The sequence below is a fragment of the Giraffa tippelskirchi genome, chromosome 10 (assembly GCF_054371585.1).
Source record: "Giraffa tippelskirchi isolate mGirTip1 chromosome 10, T2T-mGirTip1v1.2.pri, whole genome shotgun sequence".
Classification (NCBI taxonomy): domain Eukaryota; kingdom Metazoa; phylum Chordata; class Mammalia; order Artiodactyla; family Giraffidae; genus Giraffa; species Giraffa tippelskirchi.
In genome coordinates, this window is record NC_137284.1 from 39,802,684 (window position 1) to 39,824,457 (window position 21,774).

A 21,774-nucleotide genomic window follows, 5' to 3' on the forward strand; every position below is an offset into this window, starting at 1 on the left:
TAAATATATACTTTTTTTTCATATTCTTTTCCATTATGGCTAATCACAAGATATTGAATATTGTTCCCTGGGCTACACAGTAAGACAGGAAGGCCACTTTCTTAAGTGGATTATTTAAAGGGATAGTGGAAGGCTTTGTGCTCCCTTTTGATGCTAGCTATCTAGGACTCAGCACTACACACACAGTATCACTTAATAGTACAACCACATTTTGAACCATACGGGGTATCATTCCTAGCAAACCACAACAGCATATTTACAGCCTCAAGTCTGGTCTACGGGGAACAGGCACCACTGACCTTCTCACTGAAGTTGGCATCCCTCTTTTGGGGATATGCCTTATTGGTTTTTTGGGACTTCCCTGGTGGCTCAGTGGTAAAGAATCCACCTGCAATGCAGGAGATGTGGGTTTGATCCCTGGGTGGGGAAGATCCCCTGGAGAAGGAAATGGCAACCCACTCCAGTCTTCTTGCTGGGAAATCCTATGGACAGAGGAGCCTGGAGGGCTACAGCCCATGGGGTCACAAAAGAGTTGGGCGTGACTTAAGTGACTAAGCAATCTTATTGTTCTAGTGAAGTGAATGTCATCTGGGCTCTCCCAGGGAACATAATCAGCTGGTAGTTTCTCTGACATTACAAAATAAATACATTATAACATGCCCACCTCTCTGAGACCTTGGAACTCTTCTCCAATGCTTCGCCAAGGTGGTTCTGGCATAACCACATCATTTATTTTAGGCCAACATCATTTCCAAGCTTTTAAGGGCTGTTCCAGTAGTACGTTGGGACCAGCTCCAGGTGTACTTGCCAGAATGTTAAAAATTAACTCACATAAGAGTGCTCGCAAACAAATAGATTGTTATCTGATCTTACATTCTGTACTCTCTGATCCAGTGTCTCAAGACCAGTTCCTCAGAACATCCTCCTGATTCCTAGAAGCAATCATGAGCCAGGTTCAATAGTTCATTTGATTAATAATACATCTCATCTTGAAACATGGATCATACTTTTCCACTCAAGTCATACTGAGATTTGATCCTAATTATTTGTCTAGAAGCAATGAAGGGAGATGGAAGCAGAGCTTGAGAAGGGAAACATCACCTTATAAAACATCCTACTGAGATGAGGTTTTAACGTGGTAACCGGCTGTTCTCCACTGGAAAGGGTAAGGGCCTCTTTTTCTGGAGCAGAGTTTCAGAAGATTCTGTGGGTTCAAGACTCTTAAGAGCATCTACCCGAATGTTTCCTTCCATGTTTCAGTGTCTGACTTTCCCTACAAAGACCCTGATTTTAGTGGAGAAGGCTTGCTAGCTCTGTGAACTTGGCCTCCTTTATATTTTTCCCTTTCCCAAAATCAAATCTTAGGCCTGATTTTCCATGTGGTCTATCCTGCAGCTGAAGGAAGTGAGGGTCACTTTGATTGTTGGTTGGAAGTCTTTAAACTTTTACACCAAATCTTGAGTCGAACGTTGACTGACACAAGCCTGTAATTTTTTTTCCCTATAGAGTTTCATGGAAGTTAATGAACTCTGCAATCGCATGTCTTTCCAACACAAGAGCAATATAAGATTTTACTTCTGACTGAATTTTATCTCAATCCACCTGACGAGAGTCTTAGTAATTATGGTGCTATAGCTGGCCAGGGATTGGCTCCCCCATATTATTCACCAGTAAGGGGGTCCTTGCTACCACCTAGGTAGTGAGTCGTTCAATTCAAAAGCTGGTGTCAAGCCTCAGCTTCCTAAACCACTTCTGTCCCAACTAACTTGGGCAGGTTTTGGTTTCTACCATAGACCCTGAAATAAGGATTTGAGTGAAAGTAGCTTATCTAGAAAGTGATTCAGGAAGCACTTGTAGAAGAGTGAGGCCATGAGGAAAGAAGGAAATGAAGCTCATAATGATGAAAGCCAATAAGGATGAAATGAAGACCATAAAGGATGAGGCAGGTGGGAAGGTCTCCCCTATGGGAACCAAGGGCTATTAATCCCACTAGGGGTGTCTAAGAGACTGCAGAGAGCATGCTGAGAAGTGGTCTTCCCGGAAGAAAAAGAACCTAAGGTATTTATCCCCCAATCCCTGCTGTCATTGGTTGAGGGATGCTCTGGAGTTATTAACTCACTGGCCTGCCTGCCTCATGGGTCAAGAGTTCCAGGGGCCAGAGAATGCCCTTAAGGAAAGGATCGCAAACACGAATAATAGGAAGCATTGTGGTTGGTATTTATGGAGACAATGAATGCCAAGATAATATGGGTAGGACACCCCAAAAAAAACATCTGTTACCAAGTTCCTATGAGTATCTTATCAACATCAATGAAAAATAATGCCCTTCAAAAGTAGTAGCTACCTGCAGCATACTCGCACCACAACCATGGTGAAAAGCAAGATATCAAATGTAGGTTTTAGTCGTTTCTCTGTATGTTGTGATTGGTTTGACAGCTTTCCTGACCAGAATATATGAAAATATATTCCTCTGCTTAATCAAAAATTGTGTAGATTCACTGCTTACACTCTTGGCCTAAATGCCAGTATGAACTATAGACACAGATGGGATGCATGACTCATCTCAGTTTTAACAGTACCCTTCCTTTAAGAGCTTCTTTCACATCTCCTTTTTGAAATTAAATTTTAGAAATGGGTTGAGAGAACAATGGACACACAGTCAAAAAAAAAAAGTTCAGAATACTAAGAAACTTGAAGCACTTGCAGAAATAAGGAAACAGCATCTTTTCATGTTTTATTTTTCACTTGTGAAAATATATATAATATATATTAGACATACAGAAGAGTCCCACAGCTTGGGTTAGAGAAAGCTAACAGAAAGGCACGTACCAGGGGAGGTCTTTTCATAAAGTTTTCAGTGAAACCAACATTCAGGGCACGGCAATTGACAATAAAAGCAACAAAAGCACAGGAAGCCTGTGTCCATGACACTGAAGAGCTAAATCAGAGACAACTCCAGGTCTGTTGAGAATGGAGGTCATCTCTGGAGAAAGTACGGCTTCTATTTAATAGGCCTGTCAGAGCAGCTGAGGATGTACTGAAGTCTGGACAAAGATACCAGGGGCAAAGTGAAAGCCAGCGCTTAACTTGACAGCTAGTCTGTTCTTGTCCCCTTTCTCTTTCAGACCTGAGGCTCTGGCTGACCCAAAGACGCAAATAATAGGGCCAACTCGGTTAGTACAGAATTACGGTCAGCTACAAGACAGAATTTTGTAACAGACTAAATATTTTAAAAGCTTGTAAACACTGTGCTGATGCTGTGGGGGGAAAAAAAACATAAAAAGGAATATTTGATATTTCTCTTGGAGGAAAGAAAGATACAGCCACAGGCCTTTGGCTTGCCCCAGGTGTATCCCCATCCTGACATTTATCCAATATGGTAGGATTTGAGACTCAATTCATGAGATGATTGGATTCCTCCCACCATATTCCAGCACAGGAGCCTACTAGGATTTGGAGCAGCTGGAGCAGCTGACAACCCTGGGCGATGTGAGATGCGGCTTCACGATGTCAGGCTGAATGGACTCCATCAGGTCACACTCATTGGCAAGTATATGTTTCACCAGGCATCTGGAGGCTTCATCGATGTTGATATTTTCCTAAGGGGAGAAAACAGCTTTTAGTATTCAACATTCTAGAATAACGCTAGGACAGAGACTTACATGAGACAAAGGGCAGTATTTAAATATCTCTTTCTAAACCCTGTCCCATGCATCCTCTTTCTATTCCCCTTGCTCTTATTTATTCCTTCTAAGAACTTTACATTTTAGTCTTTCACAAAAGTAAATATATGGATTTGTTTTGTAAATATTCATTAGTACATTTTCGATCATTCAAGCTCAACCCTGAGTTCACTTGCTATGAAAGCTTACAGTAACTTGTCGAGTTCCACAAACAACAAACCTCTCCCATTTAACAGAGCCTTAATAAAAATTCCTCTGAGGGTTTCTAAATCTAAAACAAGGTGAAGTTCTGGTTGTTATTTTGTTGGTTTGTGATGTTGTTGTTACTGGTTTTTATACCAGAATTCATTCACACCCCCAAATCAGTGGCTTAAAGCAACAAAGTCATAATTGTCACTCATCCTACGTGCATCATAGGATATTTGGCTTTTCAGCCATCAACCTAAGCCAAGAGAAATTCTATCTCTGTGCTTGCCATACTTGCAGAAGCCAGGGAGAAAAGAATACGGTGAATCGAGCATTGGCTCTTATTGCTTCTGGACAAAAGTGAAAGGGAGACACAGCATTTATCCTCCCATTTCATTGTCCCATGAAAATCATGTGTTCACGCCTAACTTCAGAGCGGCCAGAGCAGGGCAGTCCTGCCATTGGACTGGAAGGCGGAGAGCCAAAATTCATGTCCCTGGGCTTCCCTTCCCTCATCTATGTGACACTCTTGATGATAATGCATGTGCTGCATGCTCAGTCGCAAATATCAAACGTGGGATATCATATCTGTTCACAGGTAAGAAAACTTAAATTGAGAGAGATTAAGAGACTCCTCTCAGTGCCAAGATCATACAGCAGAAGGGTTTGAGGGCCAGAATTCACAACCAGATGTTGCTGACATCAAAGCCTGGCTCTTACTAAGTTTTATTACTTTTCAAGTTTTCAAAATCAAGAGCAATAACAAAAGTTCTTACTACAATGTTAGGACCAGTGGGTGCAAAATAAATCTTAGATCCTTTCTGTTTCATAAAGCAAGTTTTAAGCATTAAAAACGGCCCTCCTGGATAAGCAATATAAGTTAGATTTGACAGTAGTATATTTTAAATCTCCACTCCTATATTAAGTTGCCAGTAAAATAGAGTTCTTTCATTATAATGTGTAGATTGGCAAAATCTACTAATGAAGAGAGTGAAGTGTGGACAAATGAATGAAAATCCATCATCCTCATGATAAAAACAACTGAAACCTAAGCCCAATTTGTGGCAGTTTAGCAGGGTCATTTTAGTAAAAGACAAGATGATGCCAGTGAAATTGTGACTTTTAACACATTAGCTGGTGTCAGGACTAGGATGTGAGATTATGGAGGATGGGGCTCTAGACTAAGGAAACCATCAGAGCCAAGGAGCGGCTGTGCCTACTTTTAGATTGTACATAGGAACAGGGTAGCAGTTCATGATGACTCACAGTCATTCAATCTATATTCTTCAGATTCCTCCTAAGTACAAGGCATACAAAGACAACACTAAAGTCTGTCCTTGTGAGAACTTATACTAGCAAGGTAAACAGCAGAGGTATAATCAGGTTGAAAAGGGCATCTGGAACCAGACTACTATGAGCCTTGAATGAGAACTTGGCCAGACAGAGGCACTGAGATTTCTTTGCAAGTGAAGTGTCAAAAAACACAATCCAATACAAATCCATCACTAGACAAAACTATATGGACCCTTGGATGGTGGTGGTTAGTCATCAAGTCATGTTCAACTCTTGCAGCTCTATTAACTGTAGCCCACCAGGCTTCTATGTCCATGGAATTCTCCAGGTAAGAATAATGAAGTGGCTTGCCATTTCCTTCTCCAGGGGATCTTTCCAACCGAGGATCGAACCCGAGTCTCCTGCATTGGCAGGTGGATTCTTTATCACTAAGTGAACAGGGAAGCCCTGGACCCTTAGTACTCTTTTTAATTACTTAATTTATCAGTGAGCAATTGCAAAATACTTATTATGGGTACCATGGTTGCCATGGCACATCTATATCAGATTGGAACCTATCAGAGGAAGCCAGGAAGATGAGCAAGCACTATACTGACCACATGCATTCTACAAAAGAGCACGGTATATAGTACATACAGCACAAGCCTGAAGCCAAACTCTTATCTCAGCTCCCACTTTCCGGTGGTGCGACTTTAGGAAAACTGTTTCAACCACTCCCCACCTTAGTTTCCTCATCTCTAAAGGGAATCTACTTTATAGATGATTGTAAGTTAATACATGTTAATACTTACAACATGCAATACTCTTAGAACAGTGAAGAGGATATGGCATACATTTAATAAATGTTATCTACATCTCAGTTCAGTAGCTCAGTCATGTTCAACTCTTTGCAACCCCATGGACAGCAACACTCCAGGCTTCCCTGTCCATCACCAGCTCCCGGAGCCTACTCAAACTCATGTCCATCATGTCGGTGATGGACTTTAGCTTTGACATCAGTCCTTCCAATGAATATTTAGGACTGATTTCCTTTAGGATGGACTGGTTGGATCTCCTTGCAGTCCAAGGGACTCTCAAGAGTCTTTTCCAACACCACAGTTCAAAAGCATCAATTCTTTGGCACTCAGCTTTCTTTAGAGTCCAACTCTCACATCCATACATTATTACTGGAAAAACCATAGCCTTGACTAGATGGACATTTGTTGGCTAACTAACGTCTCTGCTTTTTAATATGCTGTCTAGGTTGGTCATAACTTTTCTTCCAATGAATAAGCGTCTTTTAATTTCATGGCTGCAGTCACCATCTGCAGTGATTTTGGAGTCCAAAAAAATAAAGTCTGTCACTGTTTCCATTGTTTCCCCATCTATTTGCCATGAAGTGATGGGACCGGATGCCAATATCTTAGTTTTCTGAATGTTGAGTTTTAAGTCAACTTTTTCACTCTCCTCTTTCACTTTCATCAAGAGGCTTTTTAGTTCCTCTTCACTTTCTGCCATAAGGGTGGTGTCATCTGCATATCTGTGGTTATTGATATTTCTCCTGGCAATCTTGATTCCAGCTTGTGCTTCCTCCAGCCCAGCATTTTGCATGATGTACTCTGTGTATTTAAGGTACTTATATGCAGAGTACATCATGAGAAATGCTGGGCTGGAGGAAGCACAAGCTGGAATCAAGATTCCTGGAAAAAATATCAGCAACCTCAGATATGCAGATGACACCACCCTTATGGCAGAAAGTGAACTAAAGAGCCCCTTGATGAAAGTGAAAGAGGAGAATGGAAAAGTTGGCTTAAAACTCAACATTCAGAAAACTAAGATCATGGCATCTGGTCCTGTCATTTCATGGCAAATACATGGGGAAACAGTGGAAACAGAGGCTGACTTTATTTTTTGGGGCTCCAAAATCACTGCAGATCGTGACTGCGGCCATGAAATTAAAAGACGCTTACTCCTTGGTAGGAAAGTTGTGACCAACTTGGATAGCATATTAAAAAGCAGAGACATTACTTCACCAACAAAGGTCCACCTAGTCAAAGCTATGGTTTTTCCAGTAGTCAGGTATGGATGTGAGAGTTGGACTATAAAGAAAGCTGAGTGCCAAAGAATTGATGCTTTTGAATTGTGGTGTTGGAGAAGACTCTTGAGAGTCCCTTGGACTGCAAGGAGATCCAACCAGTCCATCCTAAAGGAGATCAGTACTGAGTGTCCATTGGAAGGACTGATGCTAAAGCTGAAACTCCAATACTTTGGCCACCTTATGTGAAGAGCTGACTCATTTGAAAAGACCCTGATGCTGGGATAGATTGAAGGTGGGAGGAGAAGGGGACGACAGAGGATGAGATGGTTGGATGGCATCACCCACTCAATGGAGATGAGTTTGAGTAAACTCCGGGAGTTGGTGATGGACAGGGAGGCCTGGCATGCTGCAGTCCATGGGGTCACGAAGAGCTGGACATGACTGAGCGACTGAACTGAACCGAACTCTGTGTATAAGTTAAATAAGCAGGGTGACAATATACAGCCTTGACATTCTCCTTTCCCAGTTTGGAACCAGTCTGTTGTGCCATGTCCATTTTTAACTATTGCTTCTTAACCTGCATACAGATTTCCCAGGAGGCTGATAAGGTGGTCTGGTATTCCCATCTCTGGAATAATTTGCCACAGTTTGTTGTGATCTACACAGTCAAAGGCTTTGGCCTAATCAATAAAGCAGAAGTAGACGTTTTTCTGGAACTCCCTTGCATTTTCGATGACCCAGCAGATGTCGGCAGTTTGATTCTGGTTTCTCTTCCTTTGCTAAAGCCAGTTTGAACATCTGGAATTTCACAGTTCACATACTGTTGAAGCCTGGCTTGGAGAATTTTGAGCATTACTTTTCTAGCAGTTGAGATGAGTGCAATTGTGTGGTAGTTTGAACATTCTTTGTCATTGCCTTTCTTTGGGATTGCAAGGGAAACTGACCTTTTCCAGTTCTGTGGCCACTGCTGAGTTTTCCAAATTTGCTGGCATATTGAGTACACCACTTTCACAGCATCATCTTTTAGGATTTGGAATAGCTCAACTGGAATTCCATCACCTCCAGTAGCTTTGTTCATCGTGATGCTTCCTAAAACCCACTTGACTTCGTATTCCAGGATGTCTGGCTCTAGGTGTATGATCACACCATTGTGGTTATCTGGGTCATGAAGATCTTTTTTGTATAGTTTTCTGTATTCTTGCCACCTCTATGTAATATCTTTTGCTTCTCTTAAGTCCATACCATTTCTGTCCTTTATTCTGCCCATCTTTGCATGAAATGGTCCCTTAGTATCTCTAATTTCTTGAAAAGATCTCTAGTCTTTCCCATTCTATTGTTTTCCTCTATTTCATTGCATTGATCACTGAGGAAAGCTTTCTTATCTCTCCTTGCTATTCTTTGGAACTCTGCATTCAAATGGGTATATCTTTCCTTTTCTCCCTTGCCTTTTAGCTTCTCTTCTTTTTTCAGCTATATTCTCTTCATTTAACCATCAGGAGAACATGATAATATGTGTATTCCATTCCTTTATTTTGCAGATGAGGAACCTGAGATTGAGAAAGGGTAGGTGGCTGGCCCAGAGTCAGATGTGAGTCTAAGGAGAACAGTAAAGACTAAAATTTGCCATGATCTTTACAATATCAGTTCAGTTCAGTTCAGTCGCTCAGTCATGTCTGACTCTTTGCGACCCCACGAATTGCAGCACGCCAGGCCTCTCTGTCCATCACCAACTCCCGGAGTCTACCCAAACCTATGTCCATCGAGTTGGTGATGCCATCCAACCATCTCATCTTCTGTCGTCCCCTTCTCCTCCCGCCTCCAATCCTACCCAGCATTAGGGTCTTTTCCAATGAGTCAACCCTTCGCATGAGGTGGCCAAAGTATTGGAGTTTCAGCTTCAACATTAGACCTTCCAATGAACACCCAGGATTGATCTCTTTTAGGATGGATTGATTGGATCTCCTTGCAGTCCAGGGGACTCTCAAGAGTCTTCTCCAACACCACAGTTCAAAAGCATCAATTCTTCAGTGCTCAGCTTTCTTCACCGTCCAACTCTCACATCCATACATGACCACTGGAAAAACCATAGCCTTCACTAGACGGACTTTTGTTGGCAAAGTAATGTCTCTGATTTTAAATATGCTATCTAGGTTGGCCATAACCTTCCTTCCAAGGAGTAAGCGTCTTTTAATTTCATGGCTGCAGTCACCATCAGCAGTGATTCTGGAGCCCAAAAAAATAAAGTCTGACACTGTTTCCACTGTTTCCCCATCTATTTCCCATGAAGTGATGGGACCAGATGCCATGATCGTAGTTTTCTGAACATTGAGCTTTAAGCCAACTTTTTCACTCTCCTCTTTCACTTTCATCAAGAGGCTCTTTAGTTCTTCTTCACTTTCTGCCACAAGGGTGGTGTCATCCGCATATCTGAGGTTATTGATATTTCTCCCAGCAATCTTGATTCCAGCTTGTGTTTCTTCCAGCCCAGCATTTCTCATGTTGTACTCTGCATATAAGTTAAATAAACAGGGTGACAATATACAGCCTTGACGTACTTCTTTTCCTATTTGGAACCAATCTGTTCCATGTGCAGTTCTAACTGTTGCTTCCTGACCTGCATACAGGTTTCTCAAGAGACAGGTCAGATGGTCTGGTATTCCCATCTCTTTCAGAATTTTCCACAGTTCATTGTGATCCACACAGTCAAAGGCTTTGGCATAGTCAATAAAGCAGAAATAGATGTTTTTCTGGAACTCTCTTGCTTTTTCGATGATCCAGCGGATGTTGGCAATTTGATCTCTGGTTCCTCTGCCTTTTCTAAAACCAGCTTGAACATCTGGAAGTTCAGGGTTCACATATTGCTGAAGCCTGGCTTGGAGAATTTTGAGCATTACTTTACTAGCATGTGAGATGAGTGCAATTGTGTGGTAGTTTGAGCATTCTTTGGCATTGCCTTTCTTTGGGACTGGAATGAAAACTGACCTTTTCCAGTCCTGTGGCCACTGCTGAGTTTTCCAAATTTGCTGGCATATTGAGTGCAGCACTTTCACAGCATCACCTTTGAGGATTTGAAATAGCTCAACTGGAATTCCATCACCTCCACTAGCTTTGTTTGTAGTGATGCTTTCTAAGGCCCACTTGACTTCACATTCTAGGATGTCTGGCTCTAGGTGAGTCATCACACCATCGTGATTATCTGGGTCGTGAAGATCTTTTTTGTACAGTTCTTCTGTGTATTCTTGCCACCTCTTCTTACAATATACTAACTACAATCTTTACAATATACTAACTGCAAAAAGGTAAGATGTATAGTGTTTAGGGCACAGGCCTATCTCAAGTCCCCCTAAGTATTTTCCCCAAATAAATAAAGGAGTGCAGTATAAATAGGACATGCATTTCCAGCCCTAAAGGGGTAAGAAGTTGTAGTCAGGGCCTCAGGCAAGGCTGCTCTGCACTGATGGTCCTTCTGTCTTTCTGTACACTCTTAAAGTCACAGCCAAAGTCTAGACTAGCAGAAGGGAGAGCAATACAGAACTAACTTCCCTCTCCCTTTTCTGTGAAACATGAGCATGAACAATCAAACTCTGTCTGATAAAACTATAGGTTTGGACCTTTGGGTCAATTATATTGTGATATATCTGATTGTGCTTCTTGGCAGCCAAGTAGACACAGCCAGGCCCACATTTTCTAGGTGATTGCTGAGAAGCAGCTGTTGGTTTAAGTGCAAAATACTACCTGGGAATTTTTATTGACATTTATTATAGAGAGTTTTAACAACACTTTCAGGAGCATCTTTTGCAGTAAAGGTAATTTATCTATCCTATGACTTCCAAGACACATACACTTAGAGTGAATCTAGCTGTGATTTCTTTACATGTTTGCAGGATGAAAAGGTGGTCCATTGTGCTGACTACTTTAGGTTGATGTGTGCTCATCTTCACATCTCTGCTCACCATCTTGTCATTTATATCAATAAGCATGCCCTGAGAAGTAGGCTTAAAATGCCCAACAAAGCATTTTAGTAAAAATAAATGGTAGTAACTACCATAGTATTTATTGAGTGTCTACTCCATGCTGGGCATATAGCAGGTGCTTTACTTATGGACACATTGTTCACATCCAATCCTTACAAAAATCTATTAAAGAACTAATAGCCATATTTTAAAGGTAAGGAAACTTTAACCTTTACCAAGGTTAACTAACTTAACTAGAACAGAATAAGATCTTGGTCAATCTGTCATTCCAACGAAATAGGCCTAACTCCATTTTCTATCCTGCTCCCATATATGAGATGATCATATCTCTAAGATTAGAACAGATATTAAAGTAGTTTCATTTTTAAATTAGCAGTATGCAATCCCGGCTGCATATTCACTCAGCGAGTTCAAGAAAATTTGTTGCCAGGGCCCTCCTTCCAGACATTGGTCTGGGGATGAGGCCCAGCATGGGTATTTTTTTAAGATTTTCCACTTCTTTGAAATGTGCCTTCATATTTGAGACACACTCATATCATTAAGAGACACATATCATATCATTAAGAATGTCTTTAAAAATGCTCCTTTCATTTCAATCATGAACTCTCTGGAAATAACATTTAGTGCAGCGATTTTAAGCTGCAGTGATTTTGATCTTCCCAGAGAGAAAAGCATATAAATCTGACTATCTGAGGTCTTGGGTATGTGTCAGTTTTTTTAATTAGCTCTTTAGAACATCTGTCTGGTGGCAAATTATTTAATCTCTGACCCCCCGGTGCCAGAGAGCAACAACATCCTAGCAGAAAACCTTCACTTCTGCCTCATTAGAAGCTGGCAGAGAATTCATCCTCCTCTAATCTTTCCAAATGCATCACCCTTCAACAAAACACCAAGTGTACCAGGCTCTTTGAGGTTAGGGTACTAAATTCCTCAGCTCCGTGAAATTTTAATTAGAGCAGATGGCCCACCAGATAATAACGCCAGTGCAAGAAGTCTTACGCAGAACAAGTGCTTTGAAAATACTTTCTCTAAGAAGATCCAGAGCTTGTTTATGGAGTGCATAAGTGCTAAACCTTCTGCAAGCTCTCATTGACTGTAGGTCCAGTCTAATGTGGGGCAAGCACAATGGGCACCTGTATTTCTGTCTGTACAGCGCGTTTTCTTCCCTCACCCTGCAGATCACTCCTCCTTTCCTTTGGGCAACTACCTCCTCCCACTGGCAGTCATGAGCTTCTGAGACTCCTCTGAACTGAGCCCTACATCTCAGACCTGGTTCTCAGAAGCTGGAATTTCATGTAATCTTCACGAGAAAGCCGAGATGGGAGGTATTGACATTATTTGATAGAACAGGAAAGTGAAGTTCAGAGCAGCTAAAATGACATTGTCAAGGTCTCAGAGAGAGTAAGGGGCAAAATCTGGCTTCCAATCCAATCCTCAAAGGTTCTATATCTTCTCTTCTCCTCGTTGATGTCTTATAGTTCCTGGCCAACAGTTTGTAAGGGCCCAAGCGTACCTCAATCCAGAGCCCAAGGTTTTGCATTTTGCCACATGTTCTCCATGAAAGGAAGACAGATCTGAAAGTTACTTTAGTCTACCTAATGAGCGCTGGGAAGGACGGAGGAGCCATATTGTCACTGATTTCAACACAGGATAGAGTCCCATTGTCAGCATGGACATATGCGGGAAGAGAAAGTTCACAGATAAGATCAGCTCCAAAGACTGTGTCCCTCTGATAATAACTCCCCTATCCCCACCGTCACCCAAGCTCAGCCCCTGTCCTTCACGCACTAGATGTCAAAGTCCATTTCACACCCTCTTTCTCCCCACTTTCCTACAGTCCTAGGGCCTCCTACCTTACAGCCCTTTCTCCTTATCTCCCCCCCATCCCTCTCCCAGCACCTAGAGCCCCACTCCAGGCATGGAGCATCTCCAAGCTTATAGAGAACCACCCGACGTTAAAGAGAGAGGGAAATTAGACATCACTAATTCAGCCTGACTATGATGTATTAGGTAATTAAGGCAACAGAGGAGGGAAGTAACTTGCCTGGCATCACACAGGCTACCTCTTAGTTCACCAAGTAGCACTACTGGTGAAAAATCCACCTTCCAATGCAAGAGACATAAGAGACACAGGTTTGATCCCTGGATTGGGGAGATTTCCTGGAAATAGCATCCCACTCCAGTATCCTTACCTGGAAAATCCCATGAGCAGAGGTGCCTGGTGGGCTGGCTACAGTCCATGGGGTTGCAAAGAGTCGGACAGGACTGAGAGACCAAGCACTTAGCTTGCATAGTAGTAAAGAATTTGCCTGCCCAGGAGGAAACATGAGTTCAATCCCTAGGGCAGGAAGATAACCTGGAGAAGGAAATGACAACCCACTACGGTATTCTTGCCTGGAGAATCCCATGGACTGAGGAGCCTGGCGGGCTACAGTCCATGGGGTCACAAAGAATCAGACGTTTCTACCATGATTAAAGTTTTCAATCCTGACATCTCTATGTGCCAAGTCAGAGAACTGAGACTAGAACATTGTCCCAGGAAGTAATGGAAAGAGAATGAGGCTTGGAGTCAAACTTGGCAACTTGGTTGCCATTTACTGCAGGGCCAAGGGAAAGCCCAAACCCTGAGCCTCCTTTGCTTAGTCTGTAAAATGAGGCTAATGACAACTATAGTTCATAAGGTACCTGTTAGATCAAAATGATACACACAGATGAAGCACCTAGACATCACATATATGCCCTCAGATGAATACATGCTCCCTTTTTGTGTCTGCCTCTCTTCGCCTTCTCCTTTTAAGTCATTCTTCAGTGATCACTTTTCCTAAGAAGTTGCCTCTAACTCCCCCAGGCTGAGACAAGCACGCCTCTCTTTGGGCACCTACTGCTAGTCAATACGATGGCTTGTTTGTCTGTATTTTCACAGCACAGGAGGCCTACAAGTAGTAGGCACCTGGAAGATACTGGGTAAGTGAAAGAACGAATGAATGCATGAACCAATCAAGGGGGCCCTCAGAAGAGCAACAAGTTCAGGTTTCAACCTGAAGATAATTTCAGATGTGAGTTATTTCTGCAGGGGGTAAAAAGGAAAACATATGCACAACAGAATTTACTTCACAAGTCAAACTGCCTGTTCTTATCTTGTGTTCCAGCTACGATCTGACACAATTCTTTTCAGGTAAAATGAAGGAAGACTGACTGAACCAGTTTATAAAAATTGAGCTGAACTGCTAAAGGCTTTGCAGTCAAGTGGACCTATGTCAGAGTACTGACTTTTCTCTTTTAAAAATAACTCTCCATATCTTGTTGCTTCAGAAACTATTTCAGGTGACCTATGCTATTTAATAAGTAGGTGAACTTAGACAAATACTTAATTTTTCTGGACCTTACCTACAATTTAGAGAGAATAACACCCATTTGACAGAATTAGCAAGATTAGAAATGTCTTATTTGGGGCAAAAGTAGAAGGTGGGTAACATTATGTATTTTAATGACTCTATATTATACATAATTATTTTAATATCATCTTCTCCTCTTAAGAACTTTTATGAAACTGAATGGAAGGTCAATTCTAGCTAAAAATTTATTTAGTTTATCTTTTTTCTACATATGCTCCTTTTGTCCAGCCCTTAACTTACTTTTTAGTAGAGAGTTTGAAATCCTTACTTTTTCAGAAAGTATTGTTGGAACGAAAAGTTGAGAGTTGAGAAAATGGAAAAGTTGTAAAGTTGAGAATTACGTTGTATTTGCAGGCCAAACTGAGGACTTAAACCCAGGACATAGCCTCTTGATAGCTCTGAGTGACTGTTCCGAAGACGGAAGGGAGGAGCCTGGATACACAGGAGGTTTTGCAACAATAATCAGGTAGTCAGAATGTCAAAAAATTACTGTTAACTAAGGAAAACCAGATATCTCAAGTGAAGGAATTTAGCATTTTTCTATGTATGGGAAAATGCAAGGGTCTGGACTCAATGAAAGTATTCCTTTGATACGCACATTGGCTGTCTGGGACCAATACCCTGGACGTTTTCATCCTGAGTCTCCTCAAGGGTGGCTGCAGTAGCTGACTGCTAAATGGAGGCCATCCTGTTTCTACCCTGAGATCCCTCAGGGCTCACTGTGCAGGTGGCTGTAATGTGATGTTTTGATGGCTGCAACATCCTTTGTTTAAAATAATGTTCTCTTATAGAAAACATATAGAAACAAGTGAAAACATACAGAAACAAGTGTGTGCATGCTAAGTTGCTTCAATCATGTCCTACTCTTTGTGACCCTACGGACTCTAGCCCGCCAGGCTCCTTTGTCCATGAGATTCTCCGGACAAGAATACTGGAGTAGGTTGCCATGCCCTCCTCCAGGAGGGCACAGAGGAGCTTTTAAACATTCTTTGTTTAGAATAATATTCTCTTGGGTGAAAACATATAGAGAAAAGAACCATGAGTAAAAGTGAATGTGTGGATAAAACGAAACAAATCCATTTTTCAATCACCTTTTTATATCGGGAAGGTCATGATGCTACCAGAACTCTGGCCCCAAGCCTAGAATCTATGTCTACTCTTTGCTACTAACCCCTGGTCTAACTCCTAAATTACTAACCCCTGGTCTAACTCCTAAATTCCTCAGTCAGATATCACATTCTTAGCCTGGGCAACCTCCCTGAGGCAGTACTTTGCATGTGCTATACAATTTTTTCTCTTCCTGATGTGGAATAACATTATCCTTTTCTTCCTTCTACACACTTGTAATAAGGAAAGAAAAAAAAAAACAGGTGATTCATCAATTTGAAGCTCCTATCATGTAATATTGAAAGATCAGGTAACTAAATGAAATAATCCATTTTTCAGCAAATAATCATTAAGCACTCTCCAGGGATCGGGCACTATTCATCAAAGGCTTCACACTCTGTGCTTTCTTACACGACGCAGGCAGCCAGGCTGTGACTATCTCATTAGCCCAGGCCTCTTCCGCCCCTGCTTTGAGATGAGGACAGTGATATGCTCCTTTCTCACAATCAGACTCGGACATTGTGGCCTGAGTCAGCCCTGTGTAATCGCCTCTCTTCTCTGATCACAGGCCTTCGTTTTCTTCCCATGGCAAGCGTCCTCCATGTTCCTGCCAGATTGTCTCCTGACCACTCTCATTAAAGTGCAGTGATGGTCATGCCTCAACCCCATTCCCAGCTCAAAAACTCTGGGTTGGTTCCCATTGCCTGCTCAGAATCAGTGCAGACCTTAACACTGAGAGCCAGCCAGCTCGCCACGACTTGACTTTCCTGTCTCATCTCCTCTTGTTCTCCTTACTTGGCTAAGTTCCAGCTGAGCTACGCCATAGGCCATTCCCTCTGCATGTTTTGCTTCGGTTATTCCTACTCCATCTCTATCTGCCAAACACAATTCATTTGGAAGAATATAGCTGCTGATGTCTACTTGATTCACAAGGATTTCACTGCATTCTGCTTTGAATGTTTGGATGAAATTCAAGTACGTTACCCAGTTTTAGAATCTTTTAGTTATTTTCGATGTTTATTACTTGTGCATGTATTTATTGAAGCGGAACAGTGCGGTAGAAAGGCTCAGAACTATACTAACTGTGTCAATGCTAGCTGGGTAACCTCAGAGAAGTCACCATAACCTCACTCTCCTCATTCTGAGCCTCAATTACTTTACCTATAATCTGTGCTTAAAATAATGCCAGTTTTGCAAGGTTGTTGTGAATGTGTATAAGATGAGATGAGATGTTTGAAAGAACTCAGGAATAGTTTAGGCATGCAAGAGCCCCTGAGAAGAAAATACAACACTTCGGAAATAATGCAACATTGCATAGTAAGTTTTATATGAGAACGTTTGAAGGGACAAACATACTTCTTTGTCAGAGTAAGGTATCTTAAAGCAGGTTCTGCAGTTTTGTAAGGTGGTATGGGGAGAAAAAAGCATCTATGGTTAAATAATTTTAGGCATGTTAAGTTAAAAATAATTCAAAATGTTTCTTTATCACAGGATTCCTCAGGCAGATTCAGGTTGGGAGGGGAGGCTTGGAAAGAAGCAAGCTGTTCCCTTTCCCCTCTCCTATCTCCAAGCAGAGAATGAGTGTGCCGGATTCTGTGAACTTTTCTGATCTCTGATCACAGAACACTGATCTCAAGCTCTGTCTCACAGGGCTGGTGTTCCTCTTTGCACAATGTGGCAACTTTTGATTGAGAGCAGTGGTAGAATAAATGGGAGTGGCTGTGGATGGCACCTGTAGGGCTGGGTGGATAGAGACGCTTATTAACTGATTTTGTGTTATACTGGTGGCTTTTTTAACCCTTTCCTAGGTAGTGCAACCTCCATTTTTGCCTTTTTCCATTTTTCTGATCCTCACCTGAAAAGAAGTCCATATTTTTGTCTGTTTGTTATCTGTTTTTATTTGACTGGGCCAGTTCTTAGTTGCAACACTCCAGCCTCTTTAATTGTGGCACACAAACTCTTAGTTGCAGCAAGTGGGATCTAGTTCCCTGACCAGGAATCAAACCCAGGCCCCTTGCATTGGAGTGTAGAGTCTTAGCCAATGGACCACTATGGAAATTCTGATGTGTTTTCTTTTGTTTGTTTGTTTTTGCTTTTTGTTTTAACATGACTGTAACAGAGGAAGGTGAGATCACACTTGTAACAAAATTGTAAGCAATGGGCCTGGTTTGGAATGACAAAGTCCTGAGATTATTCCCTCTGCTAAGTCTTCTCTGACCAATGCCTCACCCCACCCTGTGCAAGGTAGGGCTGGGTAATTCTCTTAAGTGTGTCCATGGCGGTTCCGTATTGTAATTCTAATCATGCACAATCGCATTGACTTCTAGAAATTTACCTTCTCACCAGATAGTAAAATTCTTAAGAGAGAAAAAGGCCCTTTATGCACTTGGGAGTGTTACCAGAACCTAACGTAGGGCCTGTTGTCACGTACGTGCTCAACAAGTATCTTATGAATGGACTGGCCAGGGAAAGGGAAAGAAAAATGGACTGATACCAATTAAAAATCACAAAAAATACTGTGAGCTGCTCTATGTTGAAATCTATTATAGTAAAGTTCCCCTTAAACTCAGGATAGCTTTAGACAAGAGAATTAAGTGCCCCGGGTCCTAGCCTTGATACTGATACAAATTAGCTCAGTCATTATAAACGGATCAAGCCTCCTCTCTGACGTCAGTTTCCTCAGGCACAGGAGGAGAGTATTTATACTCTGCCTTTTTTATGGCAACTCACTCCAGTACCCCTGCCTGGAAAATCCCATGGACAGAGAAGCCTGGTAGGCTACAGTCCATGGGGTCGCCAAGAGTCAGACACAATTGAGCGACTTCACTTTCCTTTTCCTTTCTTTTTCCAAACAGGACTGAAGATGATTCTTGAGACCATCTCCAGTGCTTGACTGGTGTAGTTAAACTCATGCGAGTCCTAAGAATAATGCTCCCTTAATGGGAAAGATTTCTCAAATTGAAAGTTTAAGTATGAAACATTGATTTAACCAGTCATTACTAGCATGAGTGTGCTCCACTTACATGATTAGCCAGAAGTTTTTGGTTGCAAAAATCAGAAACTCACTGAATTGCCTAGGTCCTCTAGAGGGTAGCTCCCAGGGGAAACAGAATTGCTAAAAGATTCAGTCCACACCCTTAGAAAATGACCTTAGGCTCTCAAACACCATCAGGTCAGCTTTTTCTCTGTCCAGCTGTTTTTTTCCATATAAAAAGGGAGATAGATGGGAGTTCCCTGGAAATCCTATGATTAAGAACCCGTCTTCAATGCAGATGCAGGGGAATGGCTATGATCCCTGATCAGGAACCACAGCCCACAAGCCTTAGGGCAATTAACCTCCTCCCAACCCCTCCCAGCGAGAGAAGCCTGCGTACCTTAACAAAGACAGCACAGCCACCAAAAAAAAAAAAAAAAAAAAAATGAGGGAGACAGCTGCCAGCAGCCTCTGGGCTTATCTCCTTGTAGCTTTGTCACTAAAGAGCAAGAGCCTCTTTCCCTCAAACTCAGTTGGAGGAATCTTAGGGGAGAACGCTGATGAGTTTGGCTTCAGTCTTGTGTTCATACTTGAGACAAAAGCAACTCTGAGTCCAGGAGAGAAGTGGTACTAGGAGTGACCCCGATTTAGGTCATGTGAACACTTCGGGCTAATGACTGTGATTTCAGAGATGGAATACATAGGAGATGGAGACTTACATATGGACAACCTGTAGGGAGAGCTGAAAGGGAACGCCTGGGGTAAAAGCACAAAACTGGCCACGAAAGAATCACTGCAAAAATCAGGAAAACTTCAGTGGTATTTATTAATACTATATTGTTTTATGGACAGTTGCAATCATCTATAGCAATGCAGATATATGCATGGACTTTTTAAACAGATACAAGAAATGTATAATTTGTAAAAGAAATAGAAAACTATTTTTCCACAAAGTTGTGCATTGTCAGATACATATCTAGTGGCATCTGATAACTTCAACATATGCAGAATAAGTGGGAAATTGAGGCTCCTATATTGGACATACAAAAAGAGAAAATCAAAGTTGAAACATAAATGACCTGACAAGAAGTACCTCTTCAGAAAGGCATAAGTAGTTACTGAATAATTTTTTCTGGAACAACAAAAAAAGAGAGAGAGAACAAAAGAGGCTGCTTGGAGCTTAGAACAACCTCAGTTCTGATTTTCTGTTTTTTTAATAGAAATCTACTGAATTAAATAGGTTCAAAAGGACAACAACTTCTCCAGATAAAAGATGCTTCTGCTTCAAATGTAAACTTTAAAAATATTGACTTTTTTCCTGAGAACCACTTACGATGTGTTACATGCTTTCTTGCATCATAAAATATTGTTCAGAAGACAATTTAATTTTTTTTTGCTAATCCTGTGTACCTTTTACTTCTTTTTTTCTTCCTCATCCTGCTAGTATTGTATATATATAACTATAAGTTTGTAGCTAATAAGCCAATTCTATGGGTTGACACTTTATGGATAAATATTACTTAAAAGGGACAGGATGGAATTCTTTTGAATATATACAAATTTCTGATTAGAAAAGAAACAGACCAAATCTTAACACTGAAATCTATTGGTAGTTTGATTACAAATCATTTTAATCTTCTGTTTTATAATTCTAGCTGTTTTCTAAGTTCTTCATAAAGAGTATATATTTTTGAATACTGACATTCAAAAGTGTAGCACAAAGAAAATAAGAGTGATTAATTTTGAACCATGAATAGTGTAGGAAGTCCTAATATCTGTATTTCACCCCTGACTCCCATACAGCAGGAAGGAAAGAGTACATCTATAAATATTTCATGAACTTTAAAATAGAAATAGATGAGAACAAATGGAAAATTATGTAGGTTTTCCTCACAGATGGAAAACTATCCAGAAGACTGAGTCTAGAAAAAAATAAGATCAGGACACTCAGAAACAGGAATTCTAACTATACAATCACAAGTAACCCAGTGAAGAAGAAAGAGGAAAGAGGTCTTTAAAACATACCAGTTTGACTACAGGAATATCTCAGGTAAGATCAGGTTTAAAAATAACACATACAAAAGATAGAAGAAGGGAAGTGAACTCAGAACAGATTCAAGGGTGGTCTGAACTCATCCCAATTGGGTCACGAAGCTCAGACCGAGTCTAAGAACATGCCTGGAGAAAGTGCTAAAGGCAGAAAAAGACAGTATTGGGGTTTATTCAGAGCAAAGTAGTATCACAAAGGGGCAGGCTAATGCTTGAAGAATATGGTATGGGACAAATAGATGACACAGAGACGGCAGAGATAACACAAAAAAATTAACTCTGTTTTTTCTGTAATAAAGATTTCAGATTGAATGCTCAGAAGACTGCCTTCTTCATTATGTTTCATATAATACCCACCATAATGTCCTATGGATGAGGTGGCTGTAGGTTGGGGGCAAAGTGAACTTGGTAAATTTAATTGTCTCAGATAGTTCCTGAGGACTACTAATTATTTGCTTACACTAAACAAGAATAGTTTTTCAGGTAATGACACAAAGCTCAAACCTCTGATCTTATAAAGAATTAACCTCATTTTTTTTTATTAGGAGTTTTGAGAGAGTCATAAAAGGCATACTTAGCAATTTTTTAGATACAAAGGTAAAAAGCAGATTACACGATGATGAAATTTGGATTTTAGAGTGTTTTCACAGAAATATGAAAACATCCATCCATTGCTGGCAAGTATAAATTAGCTCATCATTTTGGAAAGTAGGTATGAAATTATGTAATAAGATCCATAAAAAGTCCATTCCCTTTGATTCGGTAATTCTACTAAATTCTACTTCACTGACAAACGTCCATATAGTCAAAGTTATGGTTTTTCCAATAGTTATGCACAGATGTGAGACTTGTACCGTAAAGAAAGCAGAGCATCAAAGAACTGATGCTTTCGAACTATGGTGCTGGAGAAGACTCTTGAGAGTCCCTTGGACTGCAAGATCAAACCAGTCAATCCTAAAGGAAATCAACCCTGAATATTCATTGGAAGGACTGATGCTGAAGCTGGAGCTCCAATACTTCGGCCATCTAATGCAAAGGGCTGACTCACTGGAAAATATCCTGAAGCTGGGAAAGATTGAGAGCAATAGGAGAAGGG

General features: G+C 41.1%; 1 protein-coding gene across 1 annotated transcript in view; it reads right to left on the bottom strand.

Moving 5' to 3' along the window:
* Positions 1-2,709: 2,709 nt before the first annotated feature.
* Positions 2,710-21,774, bottom strand: part of RAB38 (RAB38, member RAS oncogene family) — a 67,413-nt gene continuing 48,348 nt past the window's right edge. Inside the window, exon 3 of the mRNA XM_081533342.1 lies at positions 2,710-3,599. Coding sequence (XP_081389468.1) covers positions 3,447-3,599 — 153 coding nt within the window. The 3' untranslated portion in view covers positions 2,710-3,446. The remainder of the gene's footprint in view (positions 3,600-21,774) is intronic.